Consider the following 24408-nt stretch of genomic DNA (forward strand, 5'->3'; position numbering starts at 1 on the left):
CTCCTACTCCTGTTCTCTTGTATGTATCACGATTAGTGTTGGGATGTGTTCACCTGCTCAAAAGGTAACAGAGGATCAGTCAGACGCAATAGACAATATAACAACAATGAAAAATGTTACCTAATTATACGGCTTCAAATTGGTAAAGTAACAGTGCGTTGTATGTATCGTAATGCAACGTAATGTAACAGTGTATCGCAACCAAGGGAGAAGTTCCGATGGCTGGTGGTGAAGCTTTCAGCAGTGTGACTGCCCCCTGGTGGCTGGCTGCAGTATAGGTCAAAAGATCCGTCTCCCCAATCATTTGAATGGGGGAGCAGTCAAACTTTAAAAAATAAATACACGTTGTACGAATGTTTCTCACATCCGTATGCTGTGGTGATATGTAGTTAGTATTTGACTGTTTTGTGTTCAAGGCCTCTTTTTCCTGAAAAGTTTCTTTTTCATTAGTTATTAGAGTTTAAAAAACGGCTTTTACTTCCGGGTTTCCTTTGATTCACAGCCGCTGTAGAGAGAAACTTCAAAGGACACACAGCGTCTTGTGATGTTATGCTGTAGGGCGGAGCTTATTACAGTGGATTCATTGGCTCTGGCTGCACAATGGCTGCACCCAGGAGCGGGAATTTTTGGCTTCAGAACCGTACAACGGGAAGAGGCGGAGCAACGCTGTCCATTTTATTTACAGTCTATGATCGTAACAAAACTGTGCATCGTATCATAATGTAACGTAACAGTGTATTGTATCGTAATGTATTGTAATGTTACGTAACTTTATAGTGTAACATATATCGGAATGTAAATGCATAACTTATCATATCCTAATCCTAATCTAACAAAACGCAACAGTGTATCGTAACTTAAATCCGTAAAGTAGCGTAATGTAACAGTACAACGTAACAGTATAACGTAACAGTATAACGTAACAGTATAACATAACAGTATAATGTAACAGTATAACGTAACAGTAAACGTAACAGTACAACGTAACAGTATAATGTATCAGTATAATGTAACAGTATAACGTAACAGTAAACGTAACAGTACAACGTAACAGTATAATGTAACAGTATAATGTAACAGTACAACGTAACAGTACAACGTAACAGTATAACGTAACAGTATAACGTAACAGTATAACGTAACAGTACAGCGTAACAGTATAACGTAACAGTATAATGTAACAGTATAACGTAACAGTACAACGTAACAGTATAACGTAACAGTACAACGTAACAGTATAACGTAACAGTATAACGTAACAGTACAACGTAACAATGTTACGTGTCATATTGTAATGAACTGTATCTCATCGTAATGTAAGCTAATGCAACAGTTTAACGTGTCAGAATTGAACATAACTACATATTGTATTGTATCATAATGGAATGTAACATAACAGTGTCATATCGTAATGTAACGCAGTGTAATGTAACATAACCTAATAGTGTAAAGTATCGTACCTTAACGTTAATGTGTATCGTATCGTGTCCTATTGTAACGAAACGCAACACTGTATTGTATCTTTCCATAACTTATCATAATGTAATGTAACAGAGTAATGTATCGTACCGTAACGTAACTGTGAATCGTATCGTATCACATTGTATTGTATGGTATTGTATCATTTTGTATTGTATTGTATAAACATTTCTATCATCATTACATCTGTACTCTGGACTGATAGCTCAGTGTTTAAAAAGTCATAGAAATGAGCTGAGAGTGCACAGACACACTCATCGTAAAAACTGTTCTACACCTTCCATCAGACACAAACACAAAAACTCTTGTTCTTCCTGAAAGCATTTCTTCTAAATGTGAGAAAACATCTCTATTCAACGTCCGTCTGAGTCTGCAGGAAAGATCTCTGAAGGGTTCAGTTTCAAAGCACATCGGCACGAGTGTGTGTGCACTCACAAAATCAATATCAACTACAGACACTACAAATATAGAGACATGAGATCAATGCCTGTAAACACTTGTGTCAGCTAAAACAGTGTAAATGCTGGATGAGAGGTTGAGGAAGTAGAGCGTGTTCTGCTGGGAGAGACTGGCAGGATGTTACTCTACTGAGTCTACTCACACCCTGTGCATGATGGGTTCGAACAGAGTGCCATCACTTAAAGGAGGTACTCTGATGGATGCAGTGGATTCTTTTCTTAGCACAAGTTTACTATAATACTGTTTACAAAATGGTGCAATAAATTAAAATGTAGAGCTCACTGTAGAGTCCAGGATAGAGCAGAGACAGACTCAAATAACCTCTGTAGAGATTATGGTTGTTTTTCAAAACCGCCTGCTGTACTAGCAGTGTGTACTGATTTGGCCAAAATTCAGTATGTAGTATGTGAACAAGAGAGAAATCTGTAGTATGCCAAAACTACCCAGGTTGTACTGATTCAGGAAAATGTTTCAGTATGCATCGGACCAGTCTACCTCACTTACTGTTTCCCCCAATGCACAGCCCTAACATTCCCACTTCTTCTTTTTTCCATAGATGACAGGTGGCACTCATGATATGCAGGAAAAAAAAATCAAATTCCACATAAACCACTTCTTAACTTTTCAAATCATAAGTGATGCTGAAGAAGCCGTTTCGGTATCAGCTTGGCCGTTGTTTACTTCCATTTTACAAAACTGGAAATCCTGAAACACCTGACCCACCTTCAAAAGCAGTATGCAGTACGTACTGCATACTACACACTACGTAGGCAGTATGTAGCAGGGGGTTTCAAAAACAGCCTATGAGTCGCTGCATGGAGTGTCAAAAACTGTCCAAAAAAGAGAAGAAAAGGCTGTTCAGGTTTGAAAATGTTGTGCAGATCTTTGCTCATTGGTTCTGTAGTGAGTTTGTAATTGTGTCATCACAAACAACTTTGGAAACAGTGTGTCTTATTAAGGCAGTGTTCCTGTTTACCTGCTAAAGTTAAGAAGCTGTACAAATATGGGATGTTGTATCACCTATTTAGATGTAGATAAAACGTGTTTTATTTTTTGAAGTAAGCTTTAAATTAAAATCACTGCCTTGTTGGGCGCAGACTTGACCTAATTGTTAAGTTGCGCCCCCATGTAGCAGGTGGCTTCTTTCCCGCACGTCATTCCCCCACTCTATCTCAGTTTCTTACACTATCCACTGTCCTGTCCTCTCCTCTATAAATAAAAGGTGTAAAAAGCCACAAAGTATAACTTATAAAAAAAAGAAAGAAAATAACTGCCTTACAGTTGTAAAAGTTTTACAACCAGAAAAGTGAATTAAAGATTATGAAGAAAATAATAAACACAAATAATAAACAACATAAATAGGCCTGCATAAAACAGGAGAGGTGGCAAGGCAATCATTTTCAGGAGATTTTCTCTCTGTCTCTCTCTCTCCCTCTCTCTCTCTGCAGAGCATGTGATTGTCAGGAGACCCCTCACATGACAACAAAACTACAGAATCATGAAGGGAAGAAAAAGATGGTGTCTTCCTCTCATATATGGATTTTCTTTCAAATAGCAGGTTTTATGAAACTGCCTCCAGATGGTACTCAGACACTTACAATAAAATGTGGAATATAAATCACACTAGTGTCTTGTTTTGGGGGCTTTCTATGGCTGATTATTACAGATGATTTCTGCAATATTTTCAATTATAGAATATTTTCATTTCAGTCCACAACTTGCAGTGGCTGGGCAGCCGTGTTCCTCTCTCTGGTATCGTCTGTTTTCACCATGTGGAGCTGAAGTTGAGCTCAGCCTGCTGTAACATTTCTAGTTGTGAGGGCGCAGGTTTGTGATATATCTTTAGCTAGATTACATCACCATCTAGGTAAAATGGCATAACACAGTCAAACACTTCTCTGCATTTACTGGTATGCTGGTCATACTGTGCATCTCAACCACCAACTTGGTTAATATTCCCTCCAGGTGACAACAGACGGACCGATGGACATATACTACCAGTCAAAAGTTTGGACACACCTTCTCATTCAAGGGTTTGTATTTATTTTAATTATTTTAACACTGTAGATGAATACTGAAGACCTCAAAACTATGAAAGAACATATATGGAATTACTGAATGAACAAAAAAGTGTTAAAGCAGAATATGTTTTACATTTTAGATTCTGTAAAGTAGCCCCCTTTTTCCTTCATGACAGCTTTGCACACTCTTGGTATTCTCTCAGTCTGCTTCATGAAGTGGTCTCCTGGAATGGTTTCTAATTAACATGAGCCTTGTCAAGAGTTCATTTGTAGAATGACTTGCCTTCTTAATGTGTTTGAGACCATCAGTTGTGTTGTTCAGAGGTAGGGTTAGTACACAATGGATAGCCCTATTTGACTACTGTTGTAATCCAGATTATGGCAAAACCAGTATTAATCTACAATGTTCAAAATAATTCAAATAAATAAAAAACATTGAATGAGAAGGTGTGTCCAAAGTCTAACAAACCCAAAATGTAATGCCTTAAAAATAAGACACTGTATCTACTGACACATAGGCGTCACATCCAATGCTCACAAATGAATCACACTTGTGAACACTGGAAGTATGGTTGGAGAATGAGTGAAAGAAATACAGCTTCTTCCTGAGTCAGGAACTATCTGCTGTCAGCCTTCACAGTGAGGGACGTGTTCCTGCCTCAACATGTCAAAAACTTTTCTGGGGACTTTATCCGTTGTTCGCTGGAAACATGGAGTCATGATAAATGACAGAAAGAGGCCAACATGCAAAGAAATGCTGGGACGTTTCGACTATTGGGAATTTTGTGCGCTGGTTTATATTTTGAAATGTTTCATGATGTATTTGCTGCCGTTTCTCCCTCAAATGGGCTGATTTTTGTGACACTGCTATTCTAATTCCTAAAAAAAACACATTATGACATCTGTCAAATCAATTCACCGACAATATCCTGATACATCGCAGGCCGGCTCGTCATACCCAAAGTCTCTAAAAGTAGTATGGGAGGTAGAACCTTCAGTTATCAGGCCCCTCTCCTTTGGAATCATCTACCAGTCAGGGTCTGGGAGGCAGACACCCTCTCTACTTTTAATTTTGGGCTTAAAACTTTCCTTTTTGATAAAGCTTATAGTTAGAGCTGGATCAGGCTTGGACCAGCTCTTAGTTATGCTGCTATAGGCTAAGACTGCCAGGGGAACTGGCGCACTGACACACTGGGATCCTATCTCACCCCCTTTCTCCAAACCCCTTCATCACTTACTTTAACTCTACCTGTCCCATTAAAGTTACTAACCATAGACCTTTCTGGAGTCCCTGAGCTCCATTGTCTCGTAGGTTCCTCTGAGCTGCTGTAGACGTCCTCTTGCTGTGGACGCTCCAGACTCCAGCTGATACTGACGACTGGACTCCAGCGGCAACGTGTGTCTAACATGAGTCTGGTTCTGCTCAAGGTTTCTGCCTGTTAAAGGAGGTTTTTCCTCGCAGCAGTAACTAGCTAAATACTGCCAGGTGCAATGCTCATGGTGGATTAAGGTGGGGTAAGACTGAGTCTTATCCTGTCTTGGTGTTGGGTCTCTGTTCATAATTTGACATAGAGTACAGTCTAGACCTCCTATGTTTTTAAAAGCATCCTTTGAGATAACGTTTGTTGTGATTTGGCGCTATACAATTGATTGGTTGATGGATTGATTGATTGATTGATTGATACATCAAATCAGCTTTGCAGTGAATAACACTGTTAGTCAGGAGCAGGTCTTAATTTCAGGTGATAAACTTTTCACTTGATAGAGCCTACTGCCATTACATTCCAGAGAGTAACACACACACACACAAATATGTGAGGGGTAGCCTGTCTGTCTGATGATACTCTGGGGCTGGCAGACAGAAGCCTGAAGGAGTCGTTTTAAGAAACTCCTCTGGGTTTATTTAACCTCATGGCCCCTCCTGCCTGCCTGCCTGCCTGCCTGCCTGCCTGCCTGTCTGTCTGTCTGTCTGTCTGTCTGTCTGTCTGTCTGTCTGTCTGTCTGTCTGTCTGTCTGTCTGTCTGTCTGTCTGTCTGTCTGTCTGTCTGTCTGTCTGTCTGTCTGTCTGTCTGTCTGTCCTTCCTGCCTGCCTGCCTGCCTGCCTGCCTGCCTGCCTGCCTGTCTGTCTGTCTGCATGTGTCTGAGATGCTTCTATATTCAGCTCAGACCAAGATGCTGTCTGTCAAGAGCATACACTCGCACACACATTCATTCCAGAGATGTAAAGCTAAGATAAAAATCAGACTTTATGTCAAAGTAAGACCATATTTGGGGAAAAGGTATGGAAACTTGATATCATCACTGAGAAACATTTCAAATAAAACACTTCAAAATCGCTCATGCTTGTCACACAGCACGCTGACCGGAGCCAGACTTGTCATTGATGGAGTTGAGACGGGTGCAGCTGTGCGACACACCCTCAAAATGCACACACGCACACACTGACACGCAGAGGAATGTCGCACTGGTACAGCCCAAATGCCATCACTCAGGGTCCCTGCGGCAGGAGAGTATGTAGGGACAGGCCTGTCACCAGACACCCGGGGTCAGTCAGGGTATGTGTGAGTGACGAGAGGGTATGACAGAAGACGGCAAAAATGTGTGTGAGAATGTGTTTATTCTAACTGTGTGCTGTGGGAAACACTGAGAGGGAGTGTGTGTCTACGTGTGTGTGTGTGGATGTATTCACAGGAGGGTAGCTCGTACTAACCTTGGCCTCCATACCTTCGGACTTTAGACAACACTAAATATAGGTCAGGCTTTTGGAGTAACAATAGTGTACTTACTACAACAAATCCTGAAATAACAAACGTGGACTGTTTCTGCAGGTGTGGACTGATTAATAACAGGAGTCAGAGGAAGAAGTCAGTAAGAGTAAAACTAGTTAAAGCTTCAGCTAGAGCTGGGCGATATTGAAAATAAACGATAAATATTTCATATCAGTCGATACTGATAATTATCATGATAAATAGCAAATCATTATTTCATTTAAATTTAAAGTCAGATTTTTGCTCCTGAGTGAAAGTTGAACAAACCAGACAGTTTGTTAGTTTGTATCTGGATTTAGTTTTCTGATAAACTTCTTGAGTCCCTCATTTCTGACGGTGCTAAATGTAAGATCAGATTTTTGTGAAGTTTTAGTTTGTAGATTCTTATTTCTCTCAGGTTAAGCTTATTTCCATAATTTGATTTACATTTAGAAAAAATGCATATAAAATTGTATTCTGTGTATCAGTTCATAGAGTACTGTTTTGAGTTGTGCACTCCACTTTAAGGTTACTATGCAACTCTCTCCTCTTCGGCCTCCCTCACAAATCCCTCCATAAACTCCAACTGGTCCAGAATTCAGCTGCCCGGATCATTACCCGAACCCCCTCCATCCACCACATCACTCCTGTCCTCCAACAGCTCCACTGGCTCCCTGTTCAGTTCCCAATTCAGTTCAAAGTCCTCCTGTTAACATTCAAGACCATCCACAACCTCGCCCCCCCATATCTGTCCGACCTCCTCCATGTTCCCACTCCCTCCCGCTCCCTCAGATCCTCTTCCTCCATACACCTGTCTGTCCCCTCCACCCGTCTCACCACTATGGGGAGCCGAGCATTCAGCCGCTCTGCTCCCCGTCTCTGGAACTCATTACCACCTCAACTCAGAAACACAGATTCTTTCCCCCATTTCAAATCACAACTCAAAACATATCTGTTCCAAACCGCCTACTCTGTCTGACTCCAATTGCACTGTCATTTTGTTATTGTTTCTATTTTTTCTTACCACTTTGTTAGTTTATACTGATTTCATTTTGACTTTGATTTAGTTTCCTTTAATGTAAATTTGTGTATGTATATACATATATCTGTGCGGTGTCCTTGAGTGCAGAGAAAGGCCCCTTTAAATAAAATTTATTATTATTATTATTATTATTACGGGCAGAGTGATGTTGTTTCCCACAGTGCAGTGAGTGCATCACGGTTATTCAGTGTTCAGTTGTCCTACGGTTGCAGTGGACATTAAACATGTTAGAAATGAACAGCAGAAGTTGTCTCTGTGTTCTTCCTTTCCCCACATCCTGAAAGTTTATTTAATGAAGTGTATTAATCGCTCTTCTCAGCTCCAAACGTCTTTAAGCCCCACCTACGTCTTATCCCACGACATGATTGGCTGTTTAATGCGGTCTTCTTCTTCTGTCTAATGTTGGGTGGCTTTGTTTATATCAAATTTTTTATTGAACATTTGTTATATTTATATTGAGAAAAATTATATCAAGATAATCATCGTTATCGAATTATCGCCCAGCCCTACGTGCAATAAACAAATAGAAAATGTCAAAAATATTTGAGCCCAATGATACTCTTAACCATTAGCTAATTGGTTCATCGCTAATATTATGTCACTTATCCTTGGCTGCACATTCTACCTTCCTGCCTGTTACATAATGAAGAAATACATGGAACCTTCAGATGAAAGTTTGTCAGTATCTAAAGTAAAAGATATATTTTCATCATACAAGACAACAAGAGAAAATGAAAACAAGAGGAGACAGGAAAAGTAGGAAAAGGAAGATAAAGGGGAAGAAAAAGAGGATTAAAAAAACTTTTCTCATAGAAAACATTTTGAAATGTCAAAATGAGGACAGTTAGGCTGAAATCAGAAATCTGAATAACTGTAAAGGTGTTTCAGATCCAAGATTGAGACATTGCCTTGCTAAAGATTGCCTGTTTTTGATTATTATTCTGTTTTCAAGCTAGTTTGTTTGAATTAAGTTCAATTAAAAGCAAGAAATTGACAAGTAACAATGCACAAACAGAGAGACTACTGTTCTGGTTATTTTCAGTATAAAATATATCACGCACTGATCTATTAAAGTGGTTAAATTGTTGGCTTAAGCAAAGTGTGAAGTGTCTATTCTCATTATTGGAACAGCCAATCAGAAGCCAGAATTATCGACAGCCTTATAATGATGACCATCAACTAAAATGAAACTTATCCAGCTGCCACACTGGGGCATATATAAGGGCTGGCTGCTCACTTTGTACAAGAGGTGAGAAAAAAGGAAGACAGGGAAGGAAGGATGATGAACAGATGGAAAGATGGCATCTGGAAAAACATTCAGTAAGTCTGAGGGCAAGCCGCCACGTTTCCTGGCATGGATGATACATAATGCAGAAAAAAAACAGAAAGACAAAAGAAAAACTGAAAAAAGACGAACCATGACACTGCGTCTTTACAATTCAGGCACACACTCAGGAAAAACTCCCTAACATGTACAGTATTCACTGATGTTCTCAGCACTACATGCACACTGTGTGTTTCACTCCTCATAAAAGTGTCCCTGTGTGAAGGGCCGGCCATTCCTCCCAGTCTTTAAAAAGCTCCAGAGGAATGATGGTAGAGATGAGTCACAGCTGCCAGAAGAGACCACCAGTCATGTTCAGTAGGAGAGTCACTCCCTCTCGTATGCATGCTTTAAAGTTTTACTGTCTCCTCTTTTCTCAAGCCAAGTTAACACTAATGTGGATTCATGTAAAAAAAACAACAACAAGCAGCTTTCATAAACACATATTCACTGTTTATGCATAAAGAAGGCACAACTCTTCTTCTTGCCCTCAAAAGGAGCTGAGCTTTTAGTGTCAAATCATAAAACTCAGACGTGCTTTTTCAAAACGAGCACTGAAACCATCCTGATGTCCTGGATGTGTCTCTTCAGCCTCTATTATATACACACTCCTGATCATTTCCAAACTTTTCAGCAGCTCTGCACACAAGATTCTCCAAAGACAGCGTGAAGGCTTTACCATCCGACAGAAGGGGGAGGAGTTTCAGGAGGCAGATAATGACATCATAAGAAAGCCGCCATGTAATGTATGCAACCTGAGTTGGACATTACACAGGACTTCCACCAGATCTGTGTCAATTCCGTCTTCGATCCACTGTGGTCCGGTGCTCTCTTGTCCGTCAACACCCACCAGTTGCGTTTTCAGAACGCAGCACTAAGCAGGACCGCCGACAACTGGAGTCATGTCGCCGAGGTTTTCCTGCGGCAATCACTGAATCAAGGATTCTCCTCCTCCTCTCCTCATCCATGTTGTCTTTCTGGTCCTCTGAAAACCTCTGACCTGTTGACTCCAAGCCCTGGCTCCGCTCATCATGACGGTTTGTTGTTGTAGTTAAGTGAAATACGATCTGGTGATAACACAGAGTGTTTTATTCTGAAAATTAACCGGATGTTTTCATTTTGTTTTGGTGAAACCTGACTTCCTGTCCCGCTCCATCTGCTCTGTTGACATTGATGCGTCGTGCTCCGGCATCCAGCACAAATAGAAGTCTTGCGTATCTGATCCAGAGGACTCCGACCTGCTGGATCAGAGACACAGCTGAAACGCAACAGAGCGGATCCAGTGGAAGTTAACACATTAGACTACAATAGAAACCGATCAGATCTGGTGCCGTGATGAATCGGAGACAGACCGGACACGGATCTGGTGGAATTTGAATGCTTTACCATTGGAAGGAAGGGGGAAGGAGTCTCGGGAGGCAGATAATGACATTAAAAGAAAGCCGCCATGTAATGTTTGCAACCTGAGTGTGGACAAAGAATAGGAGACCGACGCTATGATGCTAGTTTTTGCATTTATATCGACTCTAAAATCATTCTCCTTCTCCAACCTCATGTTGCTCTTCCAGGTTTGCAATGGTTCCATGATATAAACATCATCCTCTTGCCTATTCGCTTGCTCTGCCAAATTTTCAAGATAATAATTCATGTTTTGGGCTCCACACGTCACAGTTGTTGTAGATGTAATCTGTGACAGAGAGACATCTCCAAGAGCAGAGTCACACAGCTGTCAAATACAGCAGTTAGGCTATCTTTGCCCTCTCACAGCTCCTCCTGTCTTTCTTCCTTCACACACACACACACACACACACACACACACACAGACACACACACACAGACACAGAGAGAGAGAGAGAGAGAGAGAGAGAGAGAGAGAGAGAGAGAGAGAGAGAGAGAGAGAGAGAGAGAGAGAAACACACGGCAGTACTTACTAATGGTGTTTAAAGAGCAGCATGGTAACTTAGTTTAAATGGAAGGCGAAAGGTCTGGGTTAATTGAATTGTGTCACAACAGCAGATGTGCTTTCACCAAATGACAGGGGCAGCCATCATTAGTCAGGAGTCTCCTGAGGTCAGAGGTCAGGACCCAAACACACCATCTGAGAGGAATATCCACAAACAGACGCACAGAAACTGGATTTTTTTTTCACACACGACCATGCCGGCTCTCTTACTCACACAGGCAGCCACACAGCTGTGCTCTCGTAACCTGTGGGCTCACGCACACACGCACGCACGCACGCGCACACACACACACACACACACACACACACACACACACACACACACACACACACACACACACACACACACACACACACACACACACACACACACACAGGGTGAAGCTATGAAGTGTGGCTCAGAGCCTCTCTCTCCACTGTGTGATGGTCTGGCTCTGCTACACTGCAAACACTCTTGACTGTGTTACACAGCGGGGTTTGAAGAGGAGTCAGTGAGCTGCTCATCACTCCGCTTCAGAGCCAAAGTCTGCTCTTTGTAGTTGATCACGTCTGCACCAACACCAACGATCCTCTTTCACTCTCAAAGTCTCTCTGCACTTCAGCCCGGAACAGAAGTGAAGGCCGTTTGCACAAAGAGTCCTGAGATATAAAACCAAACACACAGAGTTGGCCGATTGAAAAGTTTCCTGCACTCGTGGCTTGAGTTTGAACTTACTACAGTCATTCAGATATTTCTGCTCTTGAATCAACAGTGGAGTAGTTCTAAAGAAAAACATAACACAGATCTTATGAATGCACAAAGGCTGACCAATGTGGGCTTTTTAAAACCAGTACTCAATGTTTTTAAAAAGGGGAACAATGGGGCGCTGGTGGCCTAGCGGTCTAAGCGCCCCACATATAGAGGCTATAGTCCTCGTCGCAGGGGTTGCCGGCTCGATTCCCGGCTGGTCGACCATTTCCTGTCTCTCTTCACTATCCTATCAAATAAAGGCAAAAAGGCCAAAAAAATATAACTTTAAAAAGGGGACCAATTACAGATCCTGTGAACACCATGGTGAAGTTCTGGGACTGGAATAACGAGATACCTTTCTACACTTTTTCAACGTTGATGGTGAACCGACTCTGCACTGAACCTTATTCTAAGTATGGATGGGCCTTTTTAAGCAGTGGTGGACAGCAACTAGGGCTGGGCGATAATTCAAAAACGCTAATTATCTTGATATAATTTTTCTCAATATGGATAACATGCCTTAAACGCTAGTTGCCACCCAACATGTATTCCTTGGCTTTCAACCCTGCATAAGACTCTGCTCCTGTTTTAGTGTTTTATGGTTTGTTTTTATTTATTGTTTCTATTGTTTTTATTGTTTTATTATCCTGTGTTTTAAATTGTTTTTATTCCTGTGTTGTTTGTCTATTTATGTACAGCACTTTGTTCCGGCTGTGGTCGTTTTAAAGTGCTTTATAAATAAAGTTAAGTTGAGTTGAGTTGAGAAGAAGGAGACAGCATTGAACATCCAATCATGTCGCAGGGTGAGAGGTAGGCGGGGCTTAAAGATGTTTGGAGTGGAATGTAAACACAGCTGAAACGAGCGACACTGACACTGAAGAAAAACTCAAAACCTCCCAGCTCAAAGCAGAGTCGTTAGTGTGACACTTTGCTGACTCAGCATTAACTATTAACTGAATACCAGATACTTTCAGGATGCAGGTAAAGGATGAGCATGGAGACAACTTCTGCTGTGCATTTTGAACACGTTTAATGTCCACCGCGACCGTAGGGCAACTGAACACTGAATGACCGTGGTGCATTCACTGCGCTGCAAACTAAAACTCCACAAAAATCTCATCTTAAAGACCAGCTTCATGTTAGCACAGTAAAAAAGTGAGGGATTCAAGGAGTTTATCAGAGAACTAATTCCAGATACAAGCTAGCAAATCGTCTGGCTTCTTCATCTTTCACTCAGGACCAAAAATCTGTCTTTAAATTTAAATGAAACAATAATTTGATTTGTGTCGTAATAATTATTGATATCGACTGATATGACAAATACTATCGTGATAACATCTATTTCAATATCGCCCAGCTCTACTTCCACAAACAGATTTGTGTTGCATCCCTTGAAACGAGCACTTGGCAGAACACCAGAAAGCTCCACATCTTACCTGAATAGCTGCTGGCAACGTAGCAGATAACACAACTCTCCCATATCCAGCTTATTGCCACAGATCCTGCCTCAGAGGACATTTTAATTACACAACATCTTCAAAAGGAGCCAAGAGACGCAGATGACAAGCTGATTTAGATCTCTGAACGAAGAGCGGGATAAGATTGATTTGGTGGAAATTACAGTTTGACATTTAAAATCTGTGTGACTCAGAGGCTCCTGAGAGAACACAGAGGGGCTGGGAGCTGAGCTGCTGCTACATAAACTGAAAGCTCTTTTTCAGGCTAGGAAGCTGCAGAAGAAGCTTTGAGGGCTACAAGCTGAGCTGTCGTTAACTTTGGCTCAGCTCTTCTGTCTGATCATGATCCAAATGTCTCGTGACTGAAGCTGTAAACCAACTGAAAATAAAGTAATCAGACAGAAGGCTAGCAAGATATTGATTAACCCTTTATTAATTACTAAAGCATGCAAAGTGAATCCATCAGTGTTTTTCAGTTTTATTGAAGTGATGTTTAGACTTTTTTCGGTGATCCAAACACACACAGACCCCCATAGGCTTCACAGCAGTGAGAGTCGTGTAGATTTATGCGAGTGAGACTGAAGGCTCGTCATGTGTCAAGTCTTCACATTCTGCGCTGTGGAAAACGCCTGCAGGGCTGAAGGAGTGATTGAAGAGCAGGGACAGGGGGATGTTTAAAGAAAGCATGATGACAGCTCATTATATTGCACACACCTACACACAATAGTTTACACACATATATACTGATGCACACTCACAAACCTGAGGCTGATACAGAAAAAAACCAATGCCACCAACATCGTGTGAAACCCTTGGAGCGCAGAACGCAGGGGTCAAATACTTCTTCTGCACCTGAACCTGAAGTCTCACTGAAAACAACGTTTTGCGTGAGTTACGTTTCTCGTGAGGGTCTTTAAAGTCTTGCCAGAACTTGACTGTGTGATTTCAGAAACTCTTTTTGCCCCGTGAGAAAACAAACACTTGAACAAACGCTGAAAACATGTTACAAGATGTCAGTCCAGAAACTGATTGAACTTTTCTCTCCATATTACACTCTGTAAAATCCCACAAAGACGGCCTCCTCCTAAAAACCTTTACAACTAACTGTACAAAAACAGCTTTCATCAGAGAGTCCCCTCTCAAACACAACCCAACAACTGTGTAGAGCTGCTTCTGTTTGATTGCAGTGGAGAAATGAGTGTGGTTGGGATGATTGTGAAACAAGAGCGCTGGTATGTCATTTCAGAAACCACAGCTGAGAGGATGAGTCCATCTCCATTCCACACTTTGAGTTAAACACAGCAACACTTTTTATTCCTGTAAGTAAAATAGAACGCTGCAGCTGTGGACTGCTTCCCTTACTGACACATCTGCAGGCAGCCTGGTCTTTAAAGTACTTCACAGGACTCAGAATAAAAGGTATTTTCTGATTAACAAACAGACAATATGGGAATAGTTTCTGACTCAATATGACCGTTAATAGTTGAAACATATATTAGCAATTTGAATTTGAGTTAAACACAAGGTACATGCACTTTAAGAAAGGATGATCATCAGTGAAGAAACCCACCCCAGTATGCCCTCTACTGATAAGTTGGAATCATCTACCAGTCAAGGTCCAGGAGGCAGTCACCCTCTCTACTTTTAATAGTAGGCTTCAAACTTTCCTTTTTGATAAAGCTTATAGTTAGAGCTGGATCAGGCTTGGACCAGCTCTTAGTTATGCTGCTATAGGCTTAGACTGCCGGGGGAACTGGCGCACAGACACACTGGGATCCTATCTCACCCCCTTTCCCTGAACACCCCCATCATTTACTTTAACTCTACCCATCCCATTGAAAGTTACTAACCATAGACCTTTCTGGAGTCCTTGAGCTCCCTTGTCTCGTAGACTCTAGCTGCAACAGCTCCTACTACTACTACTACTACTAGTCTCAGCACTATCACCCCTCCCTCTATCTTTTATTCTCCTCTATCCCTCTTTACAGACCCATATCGGTCAAGGCAGATGGCTGTATAACATGAGTCTGGTTCTGCTGGAGGTTTCTGCCTGTTGTCCTTGCCACTGTAACTAGCTAAATACTGCAAGGTGCAATGCTCATGGTGGTTTAAGGTGGGGTAAGACTGAGTCTTATCCTGTCTTGGTGTTGGTCTCTGTTCATAATTTTACAGAGTACAGTCTAGACCTCCTATGTTCATAAAAGTGTCTTGAGATAATGTTTGTTGTGATTTGGTGCTATACAGATAAAGATTGATTGATGACTGATTGAAGTTTAGTAGCCTACTACATGGCTCCTGATCTCCCCAAAAGCCTGACATGGAAAGGACAGATGGGGAGCGAGAGCCAGCACATCACTGGGGTTATCAAGTGGGCTCCTCCCTTAAGTTCCACCTTAAGTTTGGCCCAGGAGATCTCAGAGAAGCTTGGTGGTTAGCTCCAGGATCCTGCAGCCACCCCCCTCCATGCCAGCTCCCACTGTCCATCATATCCACTATAGCAGAACAACCAAATTTAATAACCCGACCCATACAGTCTTGAAAAGTTCAACGGAGCCAGTCTCCGTACATGCAAGCTGCAGGTCTTGGCAACACCGATACTACCTACCACATTGCCAGAAATGGTTGGCCTGTCCCAACATCTTAATTTCAAGCCTCTGTTGTCTGAAACAAACACACCGTGACATGAAGACACCAAGTAAACGCGCCCTTAAGTCTACTCCTCTCAGAGAACATCAACATTTCATTCAACATGATCCTCCTCATGTCCAACAGTTCGGTTCTGATCGTTGGATGCAGAAATTCTGCAATCAGCTCTCTGGCTTTCGAGGGAATGCAGAGAAATATTTGAGAATGGTAGAGAATGTGATCCTGTGACCTCTGGCTGTCAGTCAGGATGATGACTCCTCTCTGTGAATCCGGCTGTGAGGAAGTCTGACTGTCAGGCTTTTGACACTGACAAGTTTAAGTCCTGAAGTCACACCCGTGTTGGATACTTCTGAGGCAAACACAAGTCAGGGATGAAACTAATGCAGGAACACTAACTGATCTAAACACGCAAAGCACATCGACCTAAAGCTGATGTTTGTTTTGTTTAGATCAACAGAGAAGATGTGTAGAGCTAATGTAAACATAACGAGGCAATCACAGATCAGAGACAGAGGAAACTGTGCTATATAAGAACGCTGATAAGAGCTGCTCTGATGCACAAGAAATCCTCTTATCTGATTGGTCAGGAAGCACTTCCTGTGCCTCCATTAGCAACAGAGTTGCCACTGTTTTCACTCCATGTAACTGATGATTCATTTTCAGATTCCTGCACATACAAGCCTGTCCTGTGAGAACTAAAGCATGTATCCACTAAATCCCTCTTTCCAGAGATGAAGAGAAATCTTCTCACTGAATGACAGAAAACATCCACTTCAGCATCTGTTTTCCTTCATCAGTGTTCCCACCATCGGACACATAAACTCTTCTGAGCATCACTCACCCTGTCTTTGTCGTCCGCCACGTCACAGAGGACATCATCGAGGTCGAGGATGCCGCCGTCTCCGTGTTCCAATCGATGGACCTGCAGCCAGTAACTAGCATCCTGCAGAAGAGAAGGAAGTGACAGAGGTGTTTAGAATGATGTACAGCTCAAGATGAGATTAAAATCAGACGCGTTGTTATCTCACAGAAAGTGACTGACAGATTGAAGATACACACACAAATATATGTTGCATTACACAGACCAAGATAGGGCTGGGCGATAATTTGATAACAATAATTATGTGATATAATTTTTCTCAATATAAATATGACAAATGTTTGATTAAAAATTGATATATATAAAACTGTAAAGAACCCCCAAACCACTGGAATGGAGGGAGCGCTAATGAGCCTCAAATGCTAGTTTACACCCAACATTAGATAGAAGAAGAAGATGGCATTGACCAGCCAATCATGTTGCAGGGTGAGAGGTAGGCGGGGCTTAGAGACATTTGGACCGGAATGTAAACACAGCTGAGACAAGCGATGGCGGTAGAAAACTCAAAATCTAGCAGCTCAAAGCAGAGTTGTTAGTCTGACACTGTGTCGACTCTGAGTTAACTATTAACTTCATACACTTCATTAAATAAACTTTCAGGCTGTAGGTAAAGGAAGAGCACAGAGACAACTTCTGTTGTGCATTTCGAACACGTTCAATGTCCACCGCAACCGTGGTTCAATGGAAACATGATGCATTCACTGACTGCACTGTGGGAAACAACATCACTCTGCCTGTAACCCTTAGTAATCTTAAAGGGGAGAGCACAACTCAAAACAATACTCTACTAAACTGATACTCAGAAAACAATTGAATATATCTTTGCTGTACATTTAAATAAAATTATGCAAATATCCTAAATCTGGGAAAATTCAGAATCTACAAACAAAAACTTCACAAAAATGTCATCTTACACAATAGACCTGCTTCCTGTTAGCACCGTCAGAAATGATGGATTCAAGAAGTTCATCAGAAAACTAAATCCAGATACAAGCTAACAGACTGCCTTCAACTTTCACTCCAGAGCAAAAATCTGACTTTAAATTTAAATAATATAATTATTTCATATTTATCGTGATAATTATCGATATCGACTGCTATGAAATATTTTATCATGATAACAAAAACATTACTTTTTTCTGCTGGGTTTGGAGAAAAGGTCATAATACCCATCGGTACCAAGCATGCCGGATACGGCCCTGGTGGTGAGGCTTTCAGCAGTGTGACTGCCCCCTGGTGGCTGGCTACAGTATAGGTCAAAAAATCTGTCTCCCCCATTCATTTGAATGGGGGAGCAGTCAAACTTTAAAAAATAAATACACGTCGTACGAATGTCTCTCACATCCGTATGCTGTGGTGATATGTAGTTAGTATTTGACTGTTTTGTGTTCAAGGCCTCTTTTTTCTGAAAAGTTTCTTTTTCGTTAGTTATTAGAGGTTAAAAAACGGGGTTTTACTTCAGGGTTTCCTTTGATTCACAGCCGCCGTAGAACGCAACTTCAAAGGGCACACAGCGTCTTGTGACATTACGCTGTAGGGCGGAGCTTATTACAAAGGCTTCACAGGCTCTGGCTGCACAATGGCGGTGCCCAGGAGAGGGATTTTTTGGCTTCAGAACTGTACAACGGGAAGAGGCGGAGCAACGCTGTCAATTTTTATTTACAGTCTATGATCGGTACTCATGGGTAAGTGAAGCAATTTGAGATTATGGCGAAATCCAATCCTCCGTCCTGATTGGTTGAGGGGCAGCTCCTGCTACGTCCTCCGTTTGGTTATGAGTCCGGCACTATCATGAGCGTATCACTAATATTTGGAACTGATGTGTATTTTCAGTCCAACTTAAAGTCTTTCTAAACTCGTACGCTTGTAAAAACTCCACACAGGCACTTCAGCCTGACGTCGACTCATACATTGTTGGCTCTTCAAACAGGACATCCACAATTATCAGGAGCCCAGAGGGGAATCCCAACACTAGTATTATCCAGTCTAATGTCTCATCTAATGTTTGACATAAGTGAGACAAGCAAAGGTCACACTGGATTAGTAGAAGAGCAGAGAAAAGATGATGAAGAGGATGAAAGATGTAGGAGAATAAAATAAGTCACTGTCACGCAAAATGCCACTTAAAGTTTCGTACGAATACGATAAACTGAAGACAACTGTAGAACTATTATCCTTTCATCAAAGTTAACACGCTCATCAATGAAAATGAGAGACAAACATGACCGCACACTTTACTACAGCTAACAATAAAGCCACAGACACAATGAGCGCAGTGCACAGTGGAACAGGTCACGTCTGTCACACATGTAAGGAGTGTGAGTTAGGGCGTCGTTTAATAAGGTTATGAGTCAAGACATGACTGTTTGGGTTCAGCCTGCACGCAGCGGCAGCCCGAGGGTTCGAGCCTCATTATCCTCTCTTACAGTTACAGTCCGCTGTCACACATGCAGCCCGCCGCAAAGGGCACCAGACACATTACATGGGGGTAATAACAGCACTGCTGCGTTTAACTGGCAGTATGAGGAGAGATTAAAGGCTGTGTGGAGGGGAAGAAGAGGGGATGTATGAAAAAAACTAAATGATAAGAGAGGGAGAGATAGTTCAAAGGATTAAAGGAGATACATAGAGACAGATGATCTGTTATTTAGAGGTCTAAAAGATGATTTATCAAACATTAAGTCCTGTTATTTTCTCTTTATCTCTGTACTCTGCTTTATTTATCGATACTACGTGAAAGCTTCAGAAAGGAGGGCGTAGTTTGTTCAAAGGAAGTGTATGCATTCATCCTCAGAAGATACTCAAGTCTGCACACAACGGACAGACGGGCTGAACAATGGAGGATTTTTGAGACAGATACTGGTGTCAATTTGGGGTTACAGAAAACTAAATTATGCAACTTATACAGTGGTGGAAAAAAGTTTTTTGACACCCCATGCATTTGTGAAATATTGCATTGAGAATCACTCTTAGGTCTTCAAGTGCAATTTCTTTTATACAGTCACAGACAGGTTTATTTATATCTTGTTCAGTTTTGAACACATTCTGTTATTTGTTGACTTTGATACCGACAATGTTGAGAATTGGCATATTGAAACCGTCAAGAATTTAGTTGTTAGTTTTTCTTGTAAACAAAAAACAAAAAAATATCATGTGTTTTTGTTTATGTCTGCCTAATGCTTGAAACACAAAAAATATTTTACCACAAATATTTCATGACAATATTTGAGATTGTGTAAAATCTAAGGGTGTCCGAAAACTTTTTTCCAAAACGGTGTGCAAAATTTGAGCGGAAATGATTTTTTTTTTCCCATGTAGATCTTGATGAGACCATTTCCCAATCAGCCCAAGAAAAGTTTTCACATTTTATTCTTTGTAAGAAAAGTTTTCATACCAACGTATGTCTGAAACATAGACTTTATAATAAAGGGACGTGACATCACTCATCTGTTTCTGAAGCGCTGTTTTGAAGCCAATCGTCAGCAGGAGCCATATTGGAAATGTTAAACTCAACCTAACTTCTGTCGAGCTAGTGTGACGTAAAGAGGCGGGCTTTGAGCCTCCTCGCCAACAGGTACATTGTTCCTGCTTGTCAATCAAGTCAGCTGTGCCTCTCATTATGGAAAACTCGGAATCTTAATATCTTCAAAATTGCAATGTTATGAAAAATGTCACCCCCTGTACAGTGTGTGCTGATACAGAATTTCAGAGCTATCCAGACTAGACTCTTTTTTTGTACCAGGCTGTAAACATGTTTATTTCTGCTGTAAAGATCGGCTTTTTGGAATTGGTGTGTATGCGGTTTCCGGTACTTGCGGAGTCAGCCTCAAGTGGACACTCAATGAATTGCAGTTTTTAACACTTTCGCATCGGCTTCAGTTCTTATAGAAGCCGTGTCTCCCCTCTCTCATAATGGGCAACGTGAGATCTCTGTCAAATACAATGGACGGGCTAACAGGACTCGCCAGGAGTCCGACAGAGTTTCGGGAATGCAGCATAGCGCCCTTTACAGAATTGTGGCTGCATTAAGACATTCCTGACCACAAGTCATATTTATTGTCGGCCAATAATTATACAAAAAATATATTCTCTTCAGATTTTTTTTTACAGCTGCTCTGACTATTTTTCACTTATTCCCAATTTGGCGCCCCCTGTAGGTAAAATTATAATCCTAATTTCTTTGCTAATTTAGCACATGTAAATATTTTTTGTAACATCATTTTTTGAAACTTAAATTACCACAAAGTAGTTTTCACACTGCTACACTGAGAGGTATTTGTAAGGATGCAGATGTATATTTATCAGTATTTACTGTAGAAAGCTACAGAGGGAGATTTCAGAGATAAATAAGAAAAGCAGCATCTTCAGTAAAGAAAGGAAAGGCTCTAGAGAAAATGTTGCATTAGTAATTCCTTTGCATTGTTTCCTGTCAGCTTCATACACAGACTGTCAGAATGCCGTGACAGATGTCACAGTGTGTGACAGATTCTGCCTCTGTGTGTGACCCTGACACGGAGCCTGTGAACTCCAGCTGAGGGAGCTCTGAATGTACACACATAAAGAATCTCACTGTAAATACTCAAGTGACCACAGACCTCTCATCCCCTAAAGCTTTCTTCTTCCTTTTAAATGATCCTCATGTGTCCCTCACAAGTGCCAGCCTGAGAGCTTTCTGTTTTTATGCCCTTAAACTGAGGAACTCTCTGCCTCTGGTCATTAGAACGGCGGGCTCTCTGGGTGTTCTTTATAAGTAGACTGAAGACTTACCTTTTTAATATGGTTTTAACTTGGAGTCATTTATTTTTAGCCCTGGACTGCAATATTATCATTGTTATCATTTTTTTAGCATTATTTATTTTATTCTATTCTTATTATAATATATTTCATTTTTATATTGTTTAATTTTTCTGGTATTTATCTGATTCTATCTTATTATAATATGTTTCATTTTTATATTGTTTAATTTTTCTGGTATTTATCTGATTTTATTTTATAAATTTTATAGTAATTATATTTTTGTGTATTTAGTTTATTTTATTAATTTAATTGTAATGATTTGTTTTGTAATATTTATCTCATTTTATTTTAATAATTTATTGTAATGATGTTATTTCATTTTTCAGGTATTTATCTTATTTTATTGATTTTATTGTAATGATTTTAATTTATTTTGCATGGTATACATCTGATTTAATTTTTTTTATATTTATATATATTTTTTTATTATAATATATTTCCTTTCTATATTATTTTATTTTATTTATTTTATTTTAATTAGTTTCTTTTTCTGATATTTCCCTGATTTTATTTATTTGATCATATTGATTTCATTATTAAGTATTTCATATCACTTTCTTTTCCACTCATTCCTATTGCTGTTGTCTTATGTTGTACTGTTCTTAGGGCTGCATGCTTCAATGTATGAAAGGTGCTATATAAAAAAAAAAGAGCTGTTCTTAGTATATTTCCAACAATAACTTCTACAACCGGACAAAAATAATCCATACACTGTAACATAAAGTCTGCAGCTTCCACAAATACAAACTCCTGGAAATCAAAGCTAAGCTGTAAAGTTCTTATCAGTCTGAGAAACGCAGGAAGTAGCCGACATCCACCAGATCTACATCAGTCAACAAAGCAATGCAAACAAACTTCAGTAGGTCACTGTGTTTTCAAGAGCTTGTTTCTCAAGCTGCTGCCGTCTGTCACTTTCTTGTTTCTGAAGTCTCTGTTCAAATAAACGGAAAACAAAAGACCAGAACGTCTGACTGTTTCGAAATCTGTCTCTTCTGTGTCATGTGTGCATGAAGAACTGTGCATGACTTTAATCTAATTCAGCAGAGATAAATCAGCATCTTGTTTTCAATTATAGTGGACGTAACTTAAACTGTGAGCTGATTCATGGCCCACTGGATCACATCTCCAGCAAAGAAAACGTTTTATAAAGGTTACATGGCTTAAATATGATCTGACCTTTTATAACGAATGACTTCAAACACAAACTGTTCATCTTCTTATTTTTTTTATAGAAAATAAAACCTACAGCCAAACATACCAATCCACTCAAAAAAAACAGCATGCAAAATATTCTTGTGTTCATAGAAACACTGTTTCAGCTTTGAATTCAGAATCAGGGGAAATGTTCAGGTACAGACACAGAAAACTAGCATGAATTTCAATGTACTATTTCCTCAGGACTCTGTCTAGTTAAAGAGCTCAAACAAACATGAAATGTACGCTTTGCAGGAGGCGGGCAGAACGGCAGGACGGGATTTGATTGGTTTCATCATTTGGCTCCTGATGGCAGGGATTGGTTGGTGTTTTCCCAGGTTTACTCCGGCTGTACATAGCAGCTTTTTTTACCTCTTTTTTAAGAACACATTATGTATTGATTGCAATCAGGAGATAAAGATCATTTTAACCAGTATAACAAAAAGTGTATTCATCTGACTACCAACCCCAGCTTAAATGTAAGACTTAACATTGTACTTTAACCATTAATCCACTCAGTTTATCATGATAGACCTATATCCAACTTTACATGAGTTAGCCTAATGTGTGAACACAAACTGCTACATTTGCCACCACAGCTTTATCCAGACTTTTCCCTGCTAGCCACCCAAATATTCCCAAGAGAAGTTGGGGTAAAAGTCATGAAAGTTCCTATGTTGCACATATTGAGTAGTGTTTTTCTGCTTCTCCATGACTTTTTCCGTTGCTTAGCGCCGCTCGAGTGGCTGCTTGTTGCAGCAGCTCTCTCTTTGTTGTTCTTTTTTCATATCTGTTTAGTTCTCTTTGTATTTGGAGCCTGTCATCGCTCTTAATGACTCATTTGTTGGCCATCTACACCAAACTGGTTACATTTGCAGTGGTGTTTTTGCTATTTTTGTTCCTGTCTGTGTCTGGAGATCCTGCGTGTATCCATGGCAAAATTGTTTACATACGAGATCAGCTGTTAGCAGCCCATAGCATGTTGATGCTAAATGATGCTAGGCCCGATGTTCCCCGTAAACTGAGGAGAAGGAGGCAAGGATGACGTGCTGGTATTGAGGTGCAAGCTAAGAAAAGACGACATGGACCTATCCTTCCACCCACTGTTATGAGGAATGTAAGATCGGCATCCAGCACCAGAGGGAATACTGGCAGAGTAGCATCATGCTAACAGATCTAACACCGGACATGAACGCCACATTGGAAGGATTACACCTGCTGTGGGCGGACAGGATACAGGAGAGCAAGACTGAACAAACTGGGGAAGAAGGCCAGCTCAGTCCTGGACCCTGTGGAGGTGGTGGCTGACAGGAGAATTATGGCCAATCTGTCATCTTTGATGAATGTTTTTTCTATATGTATTCTTGATGAAATTCTTGTCCTGTACACCTTTTTTGTTTGCTGCTGTAACTCCATGAATTTCCCCATTGTGGGACGAATAAAGGAGTATCTTATCTTATCTTATCTTGGAGATGTAAAATGGAAATAGCTACAATTAAGGTAGATTCCTATTCCTCCTGCCCATGCACACGAAACTAAATGGAGAATTTTGTTTGATGACAGCTTGTCCTACAGACAAATTCCCGGACCTGCATTCGTACTTGTCACAGCTTCCATGGCATTGAGCATCACAGCAAAGCTTAAACTTAAAAATGGAAAGTGTTATTTG

At 40.6% G+C, this 24408-nt stretch overlaps 1 protein-coding gene across 4 annotated transcripts in view; it reads right to left on the bottom strand.

Annotated features, from left to right (window-relative positions):
* pard3ab (par-3 family cell polarity regulator alpha, b) overlaps positions 1 to 24408 on the bottom strand; it is a 372199-nt gene that overhangs the window by 289365 nt on the left and 58426 nt on the right. For all 4 annotated transcript variants that reach the window (XM_034702113.1, XM_034702112.1, XM_034702111.1 and 1 more), the window contains exon 2: positions 16710 to 16811. In XM_034702113.1, the coding sequence (XP_034558004.1) occupies positions 16710 to 16811 (102 nt within the window). The remainder of the gene's footprint in view (positions 1 to 16709; positions 16812 to 24408) is intronic.

The sequence above is a fragment of the Notolabrus celidotus genome, chromosome 15 (assembly GCF_009762535.1).
Source record: "Notolabrus celidotus isolate fNotCel1 chromosome 15, fNotCel1.pri, whole genome shotgun sequence".
Classification (NCBI taxonomy): Eukaryota; Metazoa; Chordata; class Actinopteri; order Labriformes; family Labridae; genus Notolabrus; species Notolabrus celidotus.